The sequence below is a fragment of the Phyllostomus discolor genome, chromosome 5 (assembly GCF_004126475.2).
Source record: "Phyllostomus discolor isolate MPI-MPIP mPhyDis1 chromosome 5, mPhyDis1.pri.v3, whole genome shotgun sequence".
NCBI lineage: Eukaryota > Metazoa > Chordata > Mammalia > Chiroptera > Phyllostomidae > Phyllostomus > Phyllostomus discolor.
In genome coordinates this window covers 88,310,234-88,329,837 of record NC_040907.2, presented here as the reverse complement: position 1 = coordinate 88,329,837, position 19,604 = coordinate 88,310,234, and the positions used below count along the sequence as shown (strand labels likewise).

Sequence of the window (19,604 nt, the reverse complement as noted above, 5' to 3'; positions counted from 1 at the left end):
TTCTTGTTTAAAGTTTTGATTCACCAGGCACATGGGCTGCTATACTAGGTAGTTTAATTATATACAGAGAATAATTAATATCAATGAACATTTTTAAACTATGAATTTTCTCCCTCTTTAAATCTCGAATGTAATGGCACTTTGAGGAATAGGAAAGTCCTGAAGATGATCGAATGAACTCAGTCACCTGATTCTAGCCCCTTAGTGGGAGCCACAGGGCCAGACAGACACGTTGGGCGCAGGGAGCCTGGAAGGAGAGGGGCGAGGAGAAGGACACAGGACGGTGAAGGGGCTGTGGAGCCCACCATTCAATTCTGCACATCCTGGGGGCAGGAGAAGACAGGGCTGCCATAACAGCCTTGGCAGCAGACAGGCACCCTGCTCATTACGGAAGGCATTGTGGTGTTTCCGCATGGGCAAGATGTGTCCACTGGCCAACGTGCGGCTTTTTAATATTTCAGGGACAGCAAGTTCCATGATGGCAGGGAAAGTGTCTGTTTTGCTCCCTGGAGTATGAGTGCAGGGCCTGGTTCGTTCTGTTCAGCAGTTATCAATCAAGTAGGACTGTGATGTCACTCATTACAAGGTTTCATCGGCTTCCCCACCCTTGTGGTCCGAGGTGTGGGGCTGGCCCAGGGGAAGGAGGGGTACGTATCCCCAGCGCTTTGACTTTAGCAGTGCCACCGTCCTGCTCAATCTCTTAGCATTATGCATGCTGTGCCAGCCCCCGACCGTGTCTGGAGGAAACTGCATTATAACTCCAGGACTAGACTCAGATTCTTGGAATAACCACGAGAAATGGTTTTGGGCCAGCTTTCTTTATTCTGGGTAAGTGAGGAAGCACTCCTAAGTAGCTGAGAAGTAGGGCGTTTGGTGCGAGGTGGCCATCTGGGGAAGAATGATGGACCCTCAAGACTGCTCAGTGAGTACTAGAAGGCTCCTTAGAAGCAGGTACTTTCTGGCACTTCATTACATGTGTGGAGCCTGGGGCACCTGGTGCTGGGGATGAAGTCAGCATTGGCACATCCAACAAGCTCCTTGAGGCTCCTTTTGCAGTTGACTGGCTCGTCTTGCACAGTAGGTTCAGGCTGAAGAGCTTGCAGTTCCTATGAGATGGATCACTGTGCTTTTGAGCTGCTCAGGAACAAATGACGGTAGCATTGGCACAGGCCACCATGGGATTGTTTTTATTATACAGTTTCAGCAAAACCTGGTATTCTCCCTGAAAGGGACACAGGGAAAGTGTGAGGTGTGCAACCTATAGAACAATCAACTGTTTAGAAAATAGTTATCATACACCTTCTATGTGCAGGCATTGCTCTAGACCCTGCAGATAAAGTAGAACAAGACAAACCAAATCTTACACTGTGAAGCTCGTGGGCTCGCTGGGAGAGATGGACAATGCATGTGACCATTAGCTATGTATGTGGTACATCACATGCCGATGTTACAGAGAGAATTCAAGCAGGGAAGGGGGGCGGATGGGAGTGCTGGGCAGCACAGGGCAGGGTCGGATGGGACGAGTGCCAGCTGGCAATTTTAAGTAGGGTAGTCAAGGCAGGCCCCGCAGAGAAGGTGCGGGCCTACACCATGCTGCCCTGGGGGCTCGTGCTCCCATGTTCAGGAAGAGTGAAGAAGTCAGTGGGCCTTTAGGGACAGGGAACCACAGGAGCAGAGAGAGGGGATGAGGCCATGGATGGCCTCACTGGCCATGGGGATCCTGGCTTTGACTCTGAAAGGGATGGAGGCTGCCAGTGAGGACAGTGTTTTTCCCAGAGGAGAACCCCTGTGGCTGCCTCTAACAGAAGGCTGTGGGGAGAGAGGTTGGCAGCAGGAAGAGCATGTAGAAGGTGACTTCATGAGCCCATGTGAGAGATGGTGAGCACTTGGAGCAGATGGTGGAGAGGGACTGGGGGTTGGATTCTGAATAGATTTTGAAAGAAGAGCTGACATGATTTTCTGAGGAAGCCCATGTGGGTGAGAGAGGAAGAGAGGGGTTAAGGGTGACTCCAAGGATTGGAGACTCCAAGAGTGACCTGAGCAACTGGAAGGACAGGGTCATTTGCTGAGACAGAGAAGACTTCTGGGGGAGCTAAATTCTACTGCATGAAGCCAACATGCGCTATCGCTGCCTTTTAGGGTTTCTTTCTGGAACAACACTCCATAGAGGAACCCTTTTGTCTGTGTGTCGTGGCTGCTGCACAGGCCTGTGTGGAGCTGCAGAAGGAACCCAGGGGTTGACCACATCTGTTTTGTTCCCAGCAGAACCCTGCCCAGCCCCCACGGACCCATGTGGCGTCTGTAGACTCTGCAGTCTGGAGAAGAAAAGCTCGGGGTGGGTGACTGTAGTGCTATGCAGGGCAAAGGGCCCAAGAGGGAAGGATGCATAAGACTCCTGGCACATTTTTGATGTGCCTGTCACCAGAGAAAGGAAAGGAGTTTCATCTGTGTAAGACGAGGGAAGGAGTACATCAGACGACTGGGTAGAAGTTGCGCGAAAGGTAGTGTTTGTTAGAAGAAACGCTTCCTGGCAATTAGCAGAAGTCCAGGAGCAAGCCAGTTCCCACCACTGAAAACTGTATTCAAGACACCCAGGTTCTGCTCAGGATGGTGATTAGGGTGTGAGGATTGATTGGAGCCCGCAGGCACCATTTAACTGGAGGACTTTGTGATGTATAGGCTTCTGTGGGTCTGATTGCTCAAATATCAACCAGTTGAGATTTCAGAAGCAGTGTTAGTTAACCAAAGCTCTGTAAAAGTTAGAGAATAAATAATAAGTAAAGACCAGCTCAAATTTGCATCTGATTATGTTTCATTATCATCATCATTATCATTATCTATTTTTCTTTTAACTTTCTCTATGCATTTAAGTACATACTCTGTACAATTATTGAAAACAAAATGAAGTTTTCATTATTGCTTTATAGACCTAAGCAAAGATATAGTATTTAAAGGAAGGATTTCTGGATTGTGAGTTATAAGATATACATACTCTGCTTTAACCAGCAAGAGTATTTAGGCAACTGTGCCCAACTCTAGGCAGGTGGAAGGACATATAGAGGACAGGAGGGGCAGAGCAGGGACAAGGGACAGAGAGCAGTGGCCTTTCTGCTGTTGAAATGAGCACTGAATTTGTGAGTTAGGGGTTTGTAGTTCTGGGCACTTATGTAGTTCAGGCTTTACCTATAAGTTGCCCATGAGCTTTTAGAAGCCCAAAGGTCTCAAATTCTAATTCAGAAAGCAGCAGTCATAGACAGATGTAGAGCTCTAGGCAGGACTGAAATCTGGGCCAAGGGACTGGTTCTGTTAAGTAAAGAATACCAAGACACTAAAGGTTGATTGCTGAGTGGAGTAGTTTTCAGCCAAGCAGGTACAGAATTAGCACAGATCCCCTCTCTGGGGGATTTGATGGGAGGAGGGGATCTTTTAAAACCAAAAAGCTTTGCACTATCTCTGTCCCATATTAGGAAGCAAAATCTTTGAGCCTTGCTGGCTGGCCTTCAGCCAGGGAAGCCTGAGCTGCCTGCAGCTGGTCCTGGGCCAACATGGGAGCCCATGTGGGGATTAAGGCCTCCAGCTACCTCTGCTGCCGTGTGACAGGCTGCATGTGTCCTACTTGGGTGTCAGCCGGCTGGGGCGGGGTCAGGGCTGGGGAGATTTCTGCTTCCCAGGCCCAGGGCTCAGAATGGAAGAGGCAAGAGGATTAGGTAAAGAGAGTCTGTGGGTGGTTAAACGCTCAGACCCAGATCAAGGAGACCTGGCCACATGTTTGCCCTCATGTTGGCCAGCAATCTCATTGAGCGCCGTTGTTGGTTGAACATAGGTACTGCACTCACCCAGGTGTCCTGGCATAATGCCAGGACTTAAAGCTTTTTACATTTCAGGTAAATTTTCTTATAAAGAGATTCTATGACTATAAGAAGTTATTTTCGCCCTCTATTTCACAGCAATTACTAAAGGGAACTGGTTTATTTTTTTTAAAAAATTCAATAATGGAAGATGGAAATCAATAGTTTGCAAATATTAAATCAGTCTTCAGAGTGTGTGTGTGTGTAGGGGTCAGAAACAAAATGAGGAAGGGAAAAATTCAAATAAAGATTGAAAGAAAAATCTATGTGGAGAATTTGGGCCCCACATTCTAGAAGTGATGAGAATTTGTTAAATTTATACTGAAAGGCTTGCAGTGGAAAGTCTGGAGAAGAACACCAGAGGGGGATGGGAAGGTAGGACAATTCCCAGCTGCTAGAACAGTGCTGGTGGAAGTCCCAGATCATCTGGAGACATGATGGTTTTGACCTTAGGAGCCCAGAGGCTGGGATAGAAAGGAAACATACAGGAGAATTGAAACTAATTTAAACAAATTCCATATGGGGAAGGAGACCATTTTTCAGAGTCACATACTAGTTTTGGAAGACAGAAAGGATGATGTTAAAAACAAAAAAAATAAAATTATTACATTTTTGTGATTACTTTTACACTGCCCCATAAGATTCTCTCACAAATAGCATGCTGAAAATGTATTGCTTATGTCAGAGGTTCTTGAGTCCATCCATCTATTAAACTCACATTATTTTGAGAAAAATGGAATTAGAGGAAAATTCAGTTCTTGGCTGTGAGGCTCAAAAGTGAATGCTCAGGACATGGGCGCTTTATTTACTTGGTAGCAGCCCATGAATAATAGTGCAAGGATGGTAACTGGGGGACACTTAAGTCCTTATGGCTGTGTGTTTCTTCCTTTCTCTAAATGGCCAGCCTTGCCAGCACGAATGACAGCAAGCCTGTGCCTGCCTCCCCAACACCCGGCAGCTCCAGCCACATGGAGTCCCCAAAGACACAGCAGTCCTGCAGGGACAGAATGCCTGCATCCCTCCAGCTGGGAGTATCTACCCAGAAGATCCCCCAGGGTCTGACATGACATAAAATGTTAAATACCAAGATGACAAGACAGATCAGTGTGTTAAACATTTGAAAGTGCCTACTTTGAGGTATCAACTTTATGGAGGAATGGTCTTCTTACTGATGGCCTATGAAGGCTTAACTGTTTAATTCCCTGTTCCTCCTCCTCCTCCCCTCCCTTCTCTCCCATCACTTCCACCTTCTTCTGCTTCAAGAAGCAGTAACAAAGCAAAATAGAAAGCCAATACCTTACCTTGGGAATATCAAATCCAGGATTATTGACAGGGCCAGCATAATAAATCTGTTCTGAAAAATATACAAAACATACACAGTATTATTCAACCATTTAAAACAAAAATGATTTCTTATATTATCTGTGCTCACTGTGCCCTGGGGATCCAGTGATGAAGAAAAAGCTCTTTGTCCAAACACTGTTTATATTCTAATGAGGAGACTGACAATACATGAACAGAGAAGCAAGACAGTAGCTAGATGTAAAAAGTGCTCAAAGGAGACATGCAGTAATCTGAGTGAGTCAGATGGCGTGATGGTGAAGAGGCCAGACTGGAGCCAGACTGCACAGGGTTAAATCCTGAGACCCTCTCTGATCATCGTTTAACCTTGGACAGTTATTGTCTTCTTGGGCCCAGTTTACTTGTTTTTAAGATGGTTATAATAATGATAATAACAGTGCCACTTCATCCACTTATGAAAAATACAAGGATGAATCAAGGAAAACACTAATAACAATGTCTGGGAAGCACTCGATAAATGCTTGCTAAAAGTACAAACTGGGGAGATGCCATGTCTGGCAGGATGGCTAGTCAGGGAAGGTATCTCTAAGGAGATGGCCTTGGAGCTAACTCTGAAGGAGGAGAATGAGGTGATTGTTTAAAGAGCTGGGAAAAGAGAACTTCGGAGCACCAGAATAAGGACAAAGTCCCTAATATGGAACAGAGTTTGGGAAGGAAGGACAGAAGGGAGATGAGTGTGCTGAAGCATAGTGGACAAAGGGGCCTGTGTTGAGAAGAGATCATGAACGTTGAGGAAAGACAGATATTTCAGGACCTTGAGGACATGGTAGGAGAAAGGTGGTAAAAATCCAAATGACAAATGTGTGGAGAAGCCTATAGTGAAGCCCATTCCGTGGCTGAGATGAGTGATGGATCAGTGAAGCGTGGTGATACTGATGGAGAAAAATGAATGCAATCAGGACAGGACTTACTGATGAGTTGCACGTGGAGAGTGAGAGCAAGGGAAAGTTTTGGCTTGAGAATCTGGGTAGATAGGGGTGCAACTTACTGAGACTGGGGAGCCTGTGGGGGAAGATGTCTGGGGGCAGGGACGGTGATAATAGAGCTCTATCTCTAGGTCCTTGAGAGCAGTTGGATACATGAATCTGAAATTTTAGGGAAGAGGTAAGGGAGAGAGCTATGAATATTGGAGTCATTAACATGCATATGGTGATAAGGCCACAGAACAGTATGAAACTCCCCTCACCCAGGAGAATAAAATAAATAGGTAGAAAATGGAAAAAGGCCAGAACCATTCCTTTCAGGAGTGGGGTAGAAGAGGAGAAGCCAGCCAGGGTGACCAAGAAGGAGTGAGTGTGGAAAGGACGGCAACCAGAGGTAGGACCTAAGATGCCAGGAGATGAATGATCTTCAAAAAAATGAGGGTATGATCACCTGTGCTGAATGATGCTGAGTTTAAGATAAGAAAAGTGTGTAGTAGATTTGGCAACATGGATGTCAGCTAGTGACCATGATAAGATCATTGGAGAAGATAAGGACAAATGCCCAAATGGGGTGGGTTGAAGAGTGCTTTGGAGGTGAGGAAGTGAGACATTTTTTCTACAGAGAGAAGCAGAAAAAATGAGTGACAACTAGAGGAGGGTGTGGGGTTGAGTGGTTTGTTTCTTTATTTAAGGTGAGAGATACTTCACAGTGTTTGTCATTTGAAGGGAATGATCTTGTAAACAGAGAAAGTAAAGATGCAGAAGAGCATGAATAACTGAAGGAATGAAGTGTTTAAGGAGATGGGAGGGGAAGGATTTGCCTTTGAGAGGAGCACAGTGATTGTTCCCACAGTTGTGGGAGAGAGAACAAGGCAGAACAGGTTCAGATGTAGATAGATTTGTAGATTGGCCAATAGACAAATGGCAGGATGCTGATCTGTTTAGTTCTGTTTTCTCAGTGAAGGTCATGGGCAAAGATGTAGGGGAAACTGAGGGTGAGGACTCTGGTCCACTGAGGAGTAAGAAACTGGTATATAATAGTTATGGACGGTGGGGAAGTATTTTACTTGAAAATCGTAGTAGGCAGTATTGAGTGTTTTTTTGAGGTTTGTGGCCATGAATTTACAGATACTCTGGTTATCTCAGATGTGTATTTTCTCAGCAATATTCAGTAGCTTTGATGCAAAACTAGAGAGGGTAGATGGTTGGATCTGAGTTTTTCTGGACAAAAATGATAAGGAGAGAAAGGCAAGGCTGCTAGGAATAGATTCAGTGGAAAGCTTACAAAAACAGCATGGAATCTAAGCACAATAAGGAAGAAAATGAAGGCAGGAGGAGTTGATTAATAGCAAAAACAGTGGTGGAATCACTTGAATTGTCTAGTGTTGCAGTTAAGGTCCTAGAATAGGCAGCTGGATGATATGGTGAAGCAGGAGGGCGGAAGGCTTAGCAATGAGATTTCAGAAGTGGTGCATTCACTGGCGATGATAAGATGCAGAGTTGACATGGGAGGCAGTGCTTGAGGCGGAATGATGGGAAATGGTTGTTGAAAGTAAGGAAGTTAAGGCACTGAGGCATCATGGTCCTGAGTGAGGCATCCATGTCAATATTGCAGTCAGCAGAAAGGATGGAATCTTGTCCGGCTCCTCAGGACAAGATAGTGAGTGCCTCCTCTGGGATTCCCCAGCACCATGCATGTAGTGTGCCAGAAACAGAGGTTAAAAGCACAGGTTTTGGGGCCAGGCTGTTGGGCTGAGCTTGAATCTTGACTCTTCTTCCTACTAACTAGGCAAGTCACCCAACATTTCTGTGCCTCAGTTTCTCTACCATAAAATATGGGTAATAATAACATCTACCTCACAGGGTTCTTATGAATATCAATGAGTGAGTTAATACATGTAAAACTTATAATAGCATCTGGTAAGCACCCAGTAAGTATTTGCCATTAAAATATTCATTCATCACTCCACACTACTGGGAGTCCATCTAATATATACCAGGCATTCTTCTAGGTACTGGATACAGTAGTATATGAGAATATTATGTGAAACTTTTGAATCATTGACCACCCAGAATTATAATCATTGGTTACAGGATTGTTTCCTTCTCTAGAATGGGCTCTCATGCTTTCTTGTTTGCATGGTTCCAAGTATACTGCAGAGTCTAACACACAGCAGGGTGTAATGTATGGTTATTGAATGGGGTTATAGAATGAGGAGATCCAGAGTCAGGACACAGGTTTGCCAACCAATTTCATTCTCGCTCCTGCTATTGTGGTCCTCTACCAGTGGAAAGGGCCTGGGACTGGGATATGCTGACACCAGAGACTGGATAGGGAATGAACCAACCTGGTGGTGAGGGTGGAGGGATGGTGGAGGAGGATGGAGCTGAATAAATGCTTATTGGTGGTAGTTACTGAGCTCTTTTAATGACACAGGGACTTCCTGCTTCACACAGCACCTATTCCGTAAATATTTGGAGACAGTCCAAACTCCACATTTAAAGGGGTTTGGGGCCAGGGGCAGCATGGCTGGTGCATGAGCAGCTGTCCACATGGAACAATGCTAGGCATTTGGGGATAATCCTTTAAAAAGGCCTTCCCAGGTCAATCTAAGATGGAACTTCTACTAGACGATCAATTGTTCTTGACACAGAGTTTGGCTTCTGTTAAATGCCCATGTCCTCAACATATCTATCCCTGCCTGCATGGTCAATTCCTGATAACTTGCAAGGAAAACATGCAAACATGGTGTGTGCCAGATGGCTGATGTTCCTGTTTTATTGCACTGTGCATACTGGTCCATACATTTTTTTAAATGAAACATATATTTGGTTGTGGATGTAATGAGTTTTATTGGAAACTACTGTTCTGTATGATAGGGTGTTATAAATAGCGATGTTAATATTCTGGATCCTATCCTTAGGAATCTTCCAGTGCACCTGAAAAAGATACAATAACTCAACTATACAGAAAGTTACTTGTGTGAGGAGTGTGTGGTGTGGGTGGGCAGTGTATCCAACAAGTGCAAAGCATTCAGGGGGTTTCTCTGGGATTCATATGTACCTCTGGTGTGTTGCACAACAGGAGGGCGTACCATTCACATTGTAGTCCATGTGAGTGGTGCCCCCTGGAGTTGAGCAGTACAGTGCTCCAGCTCCCAGTACATGATTTCATTTTAGAAAATTATCTCTTTCCCAGTGGATACTCTCTGACCCAAACCAGGACAGTCTGAGCAGAGGGACAAAGAAACTTGGGACCAATCTATTCTGGCAAAAGACAGTTTGTTTCATTTTAACTCATCAGCCTCTAGGGCTGCCTACTTTCTGCCTGGCATAGCAGCCTTCTCACTGACTCCTGTGACTACTGTGACTTCTGTGACTCCTTTTGAGAAAATGCCTTTGCTCTTGTTGAATGGAGTAGATTTCTATCTCCTGCAACTCAGGGATTTTGACTGCTGTTGGCATGAACAGCATGGCTCAGGAGCAGAGTCCAAGGATGGGAACTGGGTGTTCCCATCCATGTCTGGTCTGACTGGGTTCTCGTGGACATGCGTTACACCCACTTTTTGTTTCTGCTTATTCTTCTAAGGTGGCATGGTACAAATGATTTGATCTCAGAAACACACAGACTTGGAATCAGGACCCACCTCTCCTACTCACTAGCTAAGTCTTGGTGGGCAATATGCTTAACCATCCTGTGACTCAGCTTCCTCACATGGCAAAGCAGAAATAGGAATGCCTGTCCTGCAGGGCATTAAGAGGATTTAAGAACTTATATGTGAGCTCACTGAGCAGAATGGTGTCTCCAGTAGGGTAGAAACAAAAGTCATTAATTGTATTATTGTTCAGTGGATATGACATAGTAAAAACTCACTTGACAGATGCTGAGGAACAGCCCGAGACTAGCTTTGGGAACCTTTATGCTAAGCCAATAAGCACAATTTGCTAAGAACTGTTTCTTTCTTTCTTTTTAAAAAAATTTCTCCTTAAGAAAAATGGATGAGTATGGGCTTTGAAGAATACCATTGGGGTGATATTAAGCATTTTATTGTGCTCACTTAATGTTCAAAGATGTGCCAATTTGTGCTCTTCATTGTTAAGGGGTCCTTTACTGGGGTGAGAGGGTGTTATTAGATATAAAACACTTTACACTTTCAACAGGAGCTATTCTGGGGGCCCATGAAGTTCCTGAGAATTGCTGCACGCAATGCATGAAACTGTCTTTTTTTTTTAAAACCTGATGAAACAACACCTAAAATTAAATTCTTGCTTCTTCCTTTTTCAGATCCTCTCTGATTCTGAGATTTTCTTTAATTAACATTCTCACACTCCAGTACTATAAAAAGAGCCCCAGTATATCTGTACCCACTTCTTCCTTTCCTTCATTTAAAACCTTTATCAGTTTTTAATGTGTAGTGGATTAAAGAAATTCACCTCCTTAGTTCTCAACACATGAAGTCATTTCTGTGAATCAATTTTTTTTGACCCAGATCTTCATGTGGTTGGCACACATTGTCTTTTAGAAAGGAAATTGAGTTGAAAATTGTGGAAATAAAAGGTCACAAAGGGTTTCAGATTACATTGATATGAGACTCTGGGCTATGGTTCCATCCAGTCCTTTGTTCTCAGTAACTGGTACCGAAGATGGCCTGATCAAGTGCACGGGTTTTGTGAGGTGTCCTCCCCATCCTTTCCTAGTCTTTGCTATTGTGTTACTGAAATTTCCTCCAGTCTTCTATTTCTTAAAAAAAGATTTTATTCATTAATTTTTAGAGAGAAGAAGGGAAGGAGAAAGAGAGGGAGAAAAACATCAATGCATGGTTGCCTCCCATGCACCCCCACCTGGGGACCTGGCTCACAACCCAGACATGTGCCATGACCGGGAATTGAACCAGTGACCTTTTGGTTCACAGGCTGATGCTCAATCCACTGAGTCACACTAGCCAGGACTCCTCCAATTTTCTAAATTTACTACAAAAATGTCCAATTTTTAAACGTTATGAGAGTGCTTTGACAGTATAACATACTTAAGATTTCAATTTATCATAAATAGGCTGATTAGTATATTCAGAAAAATTAAAAAATAATTATCATTTATTTATTTACTCAGTATTCGGCCCCTCTCCTACCTGCTGTGTCTGGTCCAGTGAGAGCCTGGGGAAGAGTGATGACCTAGCAGAAAACAGCCCTCAGCCTGCCCTCCAGTGAGCGGGGGGGGGGGGGGGGGGGGGGACTCAGGGTCCAGGAAGGCCCATTACAATGGCTCCTGTGGGCAGTGCTCCCACAGTGAGGACGAGGTGGGAAGAATGTTCCAGGCAGACCTAGAGTGCTGTCTCTGGAGTGAGAGGGAGCAAGTGTATTACTTCATTTGGGTGAGCTCTAAACATAGTCTCCCTTCCTCTCCCTGCCTTCAGAATTTCCTTACAGACAAATCTGGCAGGTGGCAAGTCCCAGCACCCTGCTGCACATCTCCTCCTCTCTGAGGTGAGCTCTGCTTTCTTCAGTCTCTGGCCCTGAAGGGTGTTGTATTTCTCATCCCGTAGGGTGCAAAGGCGGGTGTTGGTTAGAGCATCATTTAAATTAATAGTGAACTTGCCTAGGGCTGGGGACTTGGAAGACCATCCATTGCCTCCAGGGTGAATGTGCTGGTAGATTGAATCCCTAGGGGCCCTGGAAACCTTGAGGTTTCAAGTTTTCACTGGATTCCAGGCAGTGTGAGTAAGGTAGCTCTAGGCTAAGCCCAGGCCCAGTTTTATTTTTTATTATATATTTTTAGTGTGTCCTAATTTGTCAGTTTCTTCATCACCTGGGCCGTTTTACCTGTTATTCTCTAAAGCATCTCTCTTTTTTGTCTCTCCTGAATGAAGGACACCAGAGGACTTGGTGGCATAGGTGTGCCTATACCATCTCAGAAGTGATCCTGTGGCCACACCACATATAGTCACATGCACTGGGCCTGGCTGAGCCAGAGCGTGGGGAGAGAGCCCCAGCTCCCTCTCCACTTGGCCAAGCTGTGCACCTTGGGGTAAGCCGGTCCCGCCTGCAGATAGTTCTGGTACCTGTGCACGTTGCCTTGCCCACTGTGCCTGCCCCCTCCACATCTGCCCCCCATGTGGGTTATGGAGCACCCATGTGGGGCAACCAAGAAGTATAGGCACTTAGTCCCATGGGGAAGGCCTCAACCTAAAAGACTTAGAATCAAATACTACAGACTCCTCCTAACCTTCAGAGGGACGATGCTGAGACACACACTGCAAATACCCAAAGGTCTCAGTGGGGCAGAGCCCAAGGTCCCCACACTGGTCATCAGCTCTTCAACACCTCACTTCCTGGCCTGTCTTCTTGCCCTGCGTCCCTCTTCCTCACCTCTCACTCCTGCTTTGTGCCATCACATCTCAATAACTATTCACCCCCAGGTCTTTGTCTCTGACTTGGCTGCAGAGCCTCCCAACTGAGAACACTTCCTGGTAGAAGATGCATGTTTTTTGATTCACATGAAGGCCAATCTAAGCTGATGTTGGTCCTAGAAACCTGCTGCTGATGAGTTTGGACCTGTTTTCTGATGACGGAGCCACCCAGCTCAGAAGGTAAATCTGAACACCCTGTCTGTCACCTGCTCTCTGAATGCTGCTCTAAAGAGCAGGAAGGAGAGTGAATGTCTTGGATTGTCCCTGTGGGAGAAGACAGGGACTGAGAGAGGGACAAGGAGGTGAAGACCACAGCTGCGCCTGGAAGGGGATGAACAGGAGTGGGTGGGTGGCAGTGAGGGAGGCAGTGGGTTTGAGAAGGGAGAGAGGGGGCAGGGAAAGGAGGGGAGAGGTGCACAGCTAGCCCCAGGGTCTGTTTTCTTCACTCCATTGGATGGCGTTTTACTGTCACTGAATAGTAAATGAATAAAGTGTACTGTGATAAACTGTATTCACAAACTTTGGAATTCCTTGTCATGTCAGGTAACCCTGTTATTGGACTATTTCTCATGCTAAGAGGATCTCAGTAGTTAGAACATGCTCAATTTTATTTCCAGTATTATTTCCATCTTATTTGGCCCCTTTGGCTGTACATAGAGTCAGTCAGTGTGTTCTGGGAATCATTGCTTTGGTCCTTGTCAGAATCACAACTGGGCTTGGGAGCTCTTGAGTATCTAACTAGAGTTTGGCTTACTACATGAATTAGCTTGGCCTATGCTAACTTTTCCATTCAGGCAGGCTGGTGAGATCTTCTTTTGCTCTTTCACTACTAGAGCAACTTCTGTTATTTAAAACATTCGCTGTGTGCTTGTGATGGGTCATTTACAACTATCAAATGAGAATCCCTCCGTGCTTATTCACTCACGGTCCTGCTGCTGCCATCTCTGCTGCATAACCTAGGGTTTGAACAGAAAGGAAGGTGCTTGTGCTTACAGCTGGGCCAGAGAATAAAAGCTCTAACATAAACTTTCACATACAAGTTCAGGTCAAGCTGTTAAAAAACATTTAGAGCACTACAGAAACTACTAGGTGAGTGCTAACAGAGCATTTTGCAGAGATGGGGCTCTTCTACACTTGCATCATCAAATGTGGAGACCACAAGACACATGTGGCTGTTAAGAACTTTAAATGTGGTTAATGTGACTGATAAGCTGAAGTTTAATTTAAATGTAAATTATTTAAATAGCCATATGTGACTGGTGGCTACCATCCTAGACAGTGAAGTTTTAGGTTTACTGTCTAATAGAAATAAAATGTGAGCTATTTATGTAACTTAAATTTTTCCAGTAGCTACACTTGAAAAATAGAATAAAGAAACAAGTAAAATTCATTTAATAATATATGTATTTAAGCCAAATATTAAAAACATAATTTTAATATATAATCAATATAACAGGTATTACATATTTAAAAAATATTTTATACTTTTGTTTGCACAGCCTTCAAAATCCAGTCTGTATTCTACATTTAGAGTGTGTCTCACTTTGGACTGGCCACATTTCTGGTGCTCAATAGCCACATGTGGCTAGTGGCTGTTGTACTGGAGAGGGCCATTTATTGAGTGATTGAGAAGGAACTGAGGCGCAAAAAGTGAAATGATTTGTTTCCAACTTTATTTCTCCTTTTTGCCTTTACCGCCCAGGTTCCCTTCAGGAGATTCATAACTCTGGCAATAAGGAAGGAAAGAGAATTCCAGTTTTTTTTCTCTACCAACCTATTTGTGGATTTCTGTGGATAAACACTTAGCATAACTCTCAAAATACAACTTGTGAATTGGTGGGCTGAGTGAATTCCCAGAAATGAAAACGAAGAAGATGGTAATGGGAGGAAAGAGAAGACATTGAATTAATTGATCTCCAGAAACCTGGGCAGTCACAGGAAAGAGCAATGTGATTAGAAACTGAAATCGATGTGACAGAGAGTAGCTTTTTTCAGACTGGGGGCCTCTGGGGTCCATACACATCAGGGCTCTTGGAGTATTTGTTAAAATACAAATACCAGTGATTTGTGGGCTCAGAGTGTGGGTGTGATGTGGAGGAGGGGGAGTTGGCCTCCTTAATTAGCTACCTAATGACTATTACACATAAGTGTTTGAGTCATTGAGTCAGATGTATGAAATTTCATAGGAGGCACGATAGAAAATTAAAAATGCTTCTGGTCCTAGGTCATAATTAGTCTCAATATGCTGAGCTCAACTAAAATAGAGACTTGATTGATGTCACAGGCCAGTTTCATCATATTATTGGCTCTTACTGATAGGCTTTCATTTGAGGAATGAGGGAAAGCTCCTAGGGCTATAGGATTCTTTAACAGGCGATGTGTTTCCTTTCATGTTTTGTTTTGTCTTTTAGCAAGAAAAAGTCCTCTTTTGCTTGGTCATTACAGGTGTCCTCTCTAAGGTGACCATTGCTTCTAGTTCTTTTTTTTTTTTGCAGTGGAAGAATAGGTATTTTCTGCTAATTCAATACTAAACCACCGTTTTTGTTGATTCTCCCTGAATTTTTAGCAGTGGCAGTCACAAGCAGGGATCCACTGCTGCTTGAAATATTTTAAAGCATGCAGACAAAGAATAAAACATGAAGAGAAGAGAGGCGGCAGGCTGAGGAGCTGCTGCCTCCACTTTCCAAGTCCATGAGAAGCTGCAAACGGGGCTCTCTCCCCAGAGCTGCTAGTGGGCCATGCAGCCCCCATTTTGTTAGCCGTCAGAGAATATGCAGCTTGGATGAAAGTCAAGTTTCTGCTACTTCTCAGGAAAAACACCTCAAAGGTTGTGCTGTCTCTCCAAGCCTTGTTAAAATGCAGACTTCCACTCTGAGATGGATGACTTCAGGGACTCAGTGCCCCTGCTTGAGAAATCCCCAGTCGGCTCGTGAAGTAGCAACCATTTATCACGTATTCACTACTTACTGTGTGCCAAACTCTGTTCTAATGGCTTTATATATGTTATCCCATTTTGTCTTTATAACAATCCTACAAGATTATTTGTATTTTCCTTATCATACAGATGAAGAAACTAAGGCTATGCAATTACTAAGATTGGGTAAATTGCCTGAAGTCACATAATAATAAGTGGCAGTAAGGGTCTGCTCTGCAGGTCTAGCTTCAAACCCTGTGCTTATTATGTGCTAACCTGGTGGTTTCAAAGTGTGGTCCCTGGACCAGTAACATCAACCTTACCCGGGGACTTGTAGAAAATGCAAATTCTCAAGCTCCTCTCCTGATGTACTGAATTGCATACTGGGTATGGGTCCGACACTGTGTGGTTTATACAGGTCCTCCAGGGGATGCTGACGCATGCTCGAGTTTGAGAACCACTGAGCCAGGCTAGGCCCCTGCTTTCTGATGCAGCACTGCAGTGTGATTTGGTGGCCAACAGAACACTCTTTAAGAATAATATTGGTGCCCTGGCTGATGCAGCTCAGTGGATTGAGTGCTGGCCTGCGAACAAAAGGGTCACTGGTTTGATTCCCAGTTATGGTGCATGCCTGTGTTGTGGGCCAGGTACCTAATAAGGGGCATGCAAGAGGCAACCACAATTGATGTTTCTCTCCCTCTCTTTTTCCCTCTCTTTCCCTCTGTCTAAAATAAACAAATTAAGTCTTAAAAAAGAATAATATTGGTTTTGGTAGCATGCTGCCTACCATCACAGAATGACAGTGCCAGTGATGATGGTGGGAAAAACTCTACAATTTCCCAGGTGACGGAGGACCATCACTACCCCTACAGATCCATTGATTCATCTATGGGAAGTGAAACCACGCGTTCCCAGTGAAGCCACTTTGTTGTCGGGGCTGTTAGGCATGGTTGATGTAGGATGGAAACAGAACCTGGGATTGGGAGAGTGAGAATAAAGTGAGGGACCAGTACAGCAGAAAACCTGAAGCAAATGATCCTGTAGAAGCAGATGGTCTAAAATGGCCCAGAAATTAAAGGTGAAAAAACAGGTGGGACTGAGGTGATACCCCCGTGAAAACGTGCTTTAAAATTACAGCCTCGGATAAAGCTGCTTATTCCCCTTCTCTTGTAGCAGAAACCAATGACTGCACTTCTGGGGCATGCATTTGTTAATGTCTGTGTGGTGAATGTAACACAGATGAACAGCAAGGCCCACTGTAGGGGCGATGGCTGTGGGTGTGCTTTTTGGAGGTTGTCAGGTTGTCTGCATGGATTAGTGGTGGAGCTTCATTAAGGTAGCACTTTCCTGGAAGGTGGTTTTTGCACTGTCTTTTACTAAAGCACCGCAATGTGTAAGGCATTTTTGCAGAGAGCATTCATGGGGACTTTTCCAAATTGAGTCAGTTTCCCACTCTCCTCCATTTTATAGACCTGTGAAAAGGAGCACGTAGAAACAGGGCTAGCTAGGGCAATAGAAATCTAGCCAAAGAAATCTGAATTGCTAGTAGGACTGAATTTTGAATAGTTATAGATGGCAAGATTGAGAAGGCTATGCAATTAATGATACTTTGAGGATGGTCAGACGCAGGTGTTCAGCCTGAACCAGGACGGATGAGAAACACTTCTAGTTAATAAAAAGGGAAGTGGCCAACGTGGATGTCCACTATGTCTTTATCTTGGTCTTATTTGTATATGTAAAATTAGTGAGTATTGCAGAATCCCTTAGCTGTTATCAGAGGTAATATCTCCCTTGTGGGCAATGTCACATCAGATTTTAAATACAGTTCTCAGAGGATCTACTCTGTCCTATAATGAAGTTCACCTAATTATGATATATTCCCCACTTTGAACAAAGACTTAATGTAGAAAAGTTCAGATTTACACAAAAAAAATAAATCAGGGAGCAATTATTTTTTCAAGTACAGAATTCTTCAGCCAGCAAAAAGTGCCATGGTAATATTTAATTACAAGTTTTCCAAATGCATTTAAAATTAAGTCCCCAACCAATTTTTTCCTGCAGCTTAGAAACTGCATGAAGTGAAGTAAATCAACATCTGGCATGTGTATTTTGTGGTAGGTTCTGCTCCTACCGAAAGGGGTTAGCGCACACGCACAGGGACAGGTGCGCCGCGCACCTGCAGTTCTCATGGGGCCTGCTGTCTCTTGCATCACTCTGGGATTCTGACACACATAATAAGGCAAAGTCCTCTCAGGTTTCCATCATGTTTCAACTGTGTCAATCACCGCTATCAAGGCCTCAAAGAAGAGTCCTTGACCAACAGGTCTAGTTTTTGATCATACTCTATGTATACACACACACACACACACACACGCACACGCGTGCTCGATTGACTCATTTAACTCCTCCAAGCCTCTAATTTCAGTCAGTTTTGGTAAGAAGGTATGTATAATTGAAAATCAATCCATAAAACAAATGGTTTGTGAAAACCAGTTATTACTTAGTCTGTGAAACCAATGTTTGTCACCTCAGCTGACCCACCCTGGCTGGAACTCACAGCAGCTTGGGCAGAACCAAATTTAACAGTCCATGTGTCTTTTTTTCATCAAGAGTAAAAATCCTGTCTTCATTCTATTTACTTTATGGTCTTAATCTGGATCTTTGTCCAAATATCCAGGTTCATTTCCATCTGAGAATCTCCTTTCTGCACAACATATTCTAGACAGTCAAAACATGAGCCACCCTGTTCTTTGAGTAATTCCCCTACCCTGTGTGTTTTATGTGGGTAGAGAATATCCTGGAGGGGCTTGTTCCTACTTCCCAGACTATAAGTCCTACAATAAACTTTTGTCCTATTTCACTTGCTGTTTCACTCTCCTCTTACTGAGGTGGGATATCCTAGGGAACTTGTTGAGCAAAATGAACCCCATTTTATTGAGAATGGACATCAAGGTGTGTTGACTATTCGATAAATGAGAAGAGAATAAAAGAGTGAACTCAAACTTGAGCTCTGTGTGAACTCAACTCATTTCCCAGCTAGACAGGCCTGTGGAAGTCTCATGTGTGGTGTTATTTAGTGCGGACAAACCCAGACTTTGGGAAAAGTCCCTGTGTCAGACGATAGTGGGATCATCTTGTTGTGCCCACAGGGATAGACCTCGCCTCCATGGGCAGGCATCAGGTTTCCCTGAAGGGGATGGACAGTCCCACGGTCACTTATTCTGAAAAGTAGTCAAGCCAGGGTTAGAAACTGGAAATGTCAGGGGCTAACCTTAGACTGAGGTGAGGAAAGCAAACAGACAAAGAGACACAAGAAGAAAAGACTTCAGTCATCAGTGAGGAAATCCTGGGACCTGAGCAGGCCAGAGTATTGTGCCAGCTGCTCCCGGCTTCGGGTGAGCTGGTTTGAGCCAATCGTCACCTCTGGCTTATTTCCATGGAAGACCCTAGACCATGTTTATGAAGCAGCCGTGGGTTACTTAAGCTGCTCTGCCCCCTGCCTCAAGGTCCCTCAGATTGCGGAGGAAGCAGAGACACGCCATTGCCATGTCTATTGCATGCTGTCTAACATACCAGGCATGTTATACCTCTTTTAATATTTCGTTTTCTACTAGTACCCAACAAAGAATTGTGGTTACTCCTATTTTATAGCTGAGAATCAGAGATTAGGTGGTCCTCCAGAAAGACGGGCCTATTTCCAGCCTGTAAATGGCAGCTGCAGGGCGGAGACAATCAGTCCTGCTCTCTGGCTGTTTCACAAGGTGCTCTTTCTTCCCTGCTAGCTGACTCTCGTCAGTCTTTGTGTTCTGTCCACTTTCTTTGCTTCAAACCTAAACTGTTCGCACCATCAAAGCAGAGTTAAAGTAAAGTTGTTACATTTTTCCTAAGTAACCTCTGGATCTGAATTTTTCCTGATCCTTAGGTTGATATTCATCAAGTAAAAGCCCGAGGGTACCTGTGCTCAATAATCATGGTTAAGAGCCCCAACTCTCATTTACCTTAGAGCAGTCTTTCTCAGATTTCAGCTGCAATGGAACCAGCTAGAGCAGGGTTGGCAAGCTATGGCCTGTGGGCCAAATCCCACCCAATGCCTGTTCTAGGTAGTTGTGAGCTAAGAATGGATTTTATATTTTAAAGGGTAGAGAGACCC

General features: G+C 44.3%; 1 protein-coding gene across 1 annotated transcript in view; it reads right to left on the bottom strand.

Annotated features, from left to right (window-relative positions):
- Positions 1 to 802: 802 nt before the first annotated feature.
- Positions 803 to 19,604, bottom strand: part of LY86 (lymphocyte antigen 86) — a 65,322-nt gene continuing 46,520 nt past the window's right edge. Inside the window, exons 4-5 of the mRNA XM_028513444.2 lie at positions 5,150 to 5,202; positions 803 to 1,222 (exon numbers count right to left, since the gene is read on the bottom strand). Coding sequence (XP_028369245.1) covers positions 1,139 to 1,222; positions 5,150 to 5,202 — 137 coding nt within the window. The 3' untranslated portion in view covers positions 803 to 1,138. The remainder of the gene's footprint in view (positions 1,223 to 5,149; positions 5,203 to 19,604) is intronic.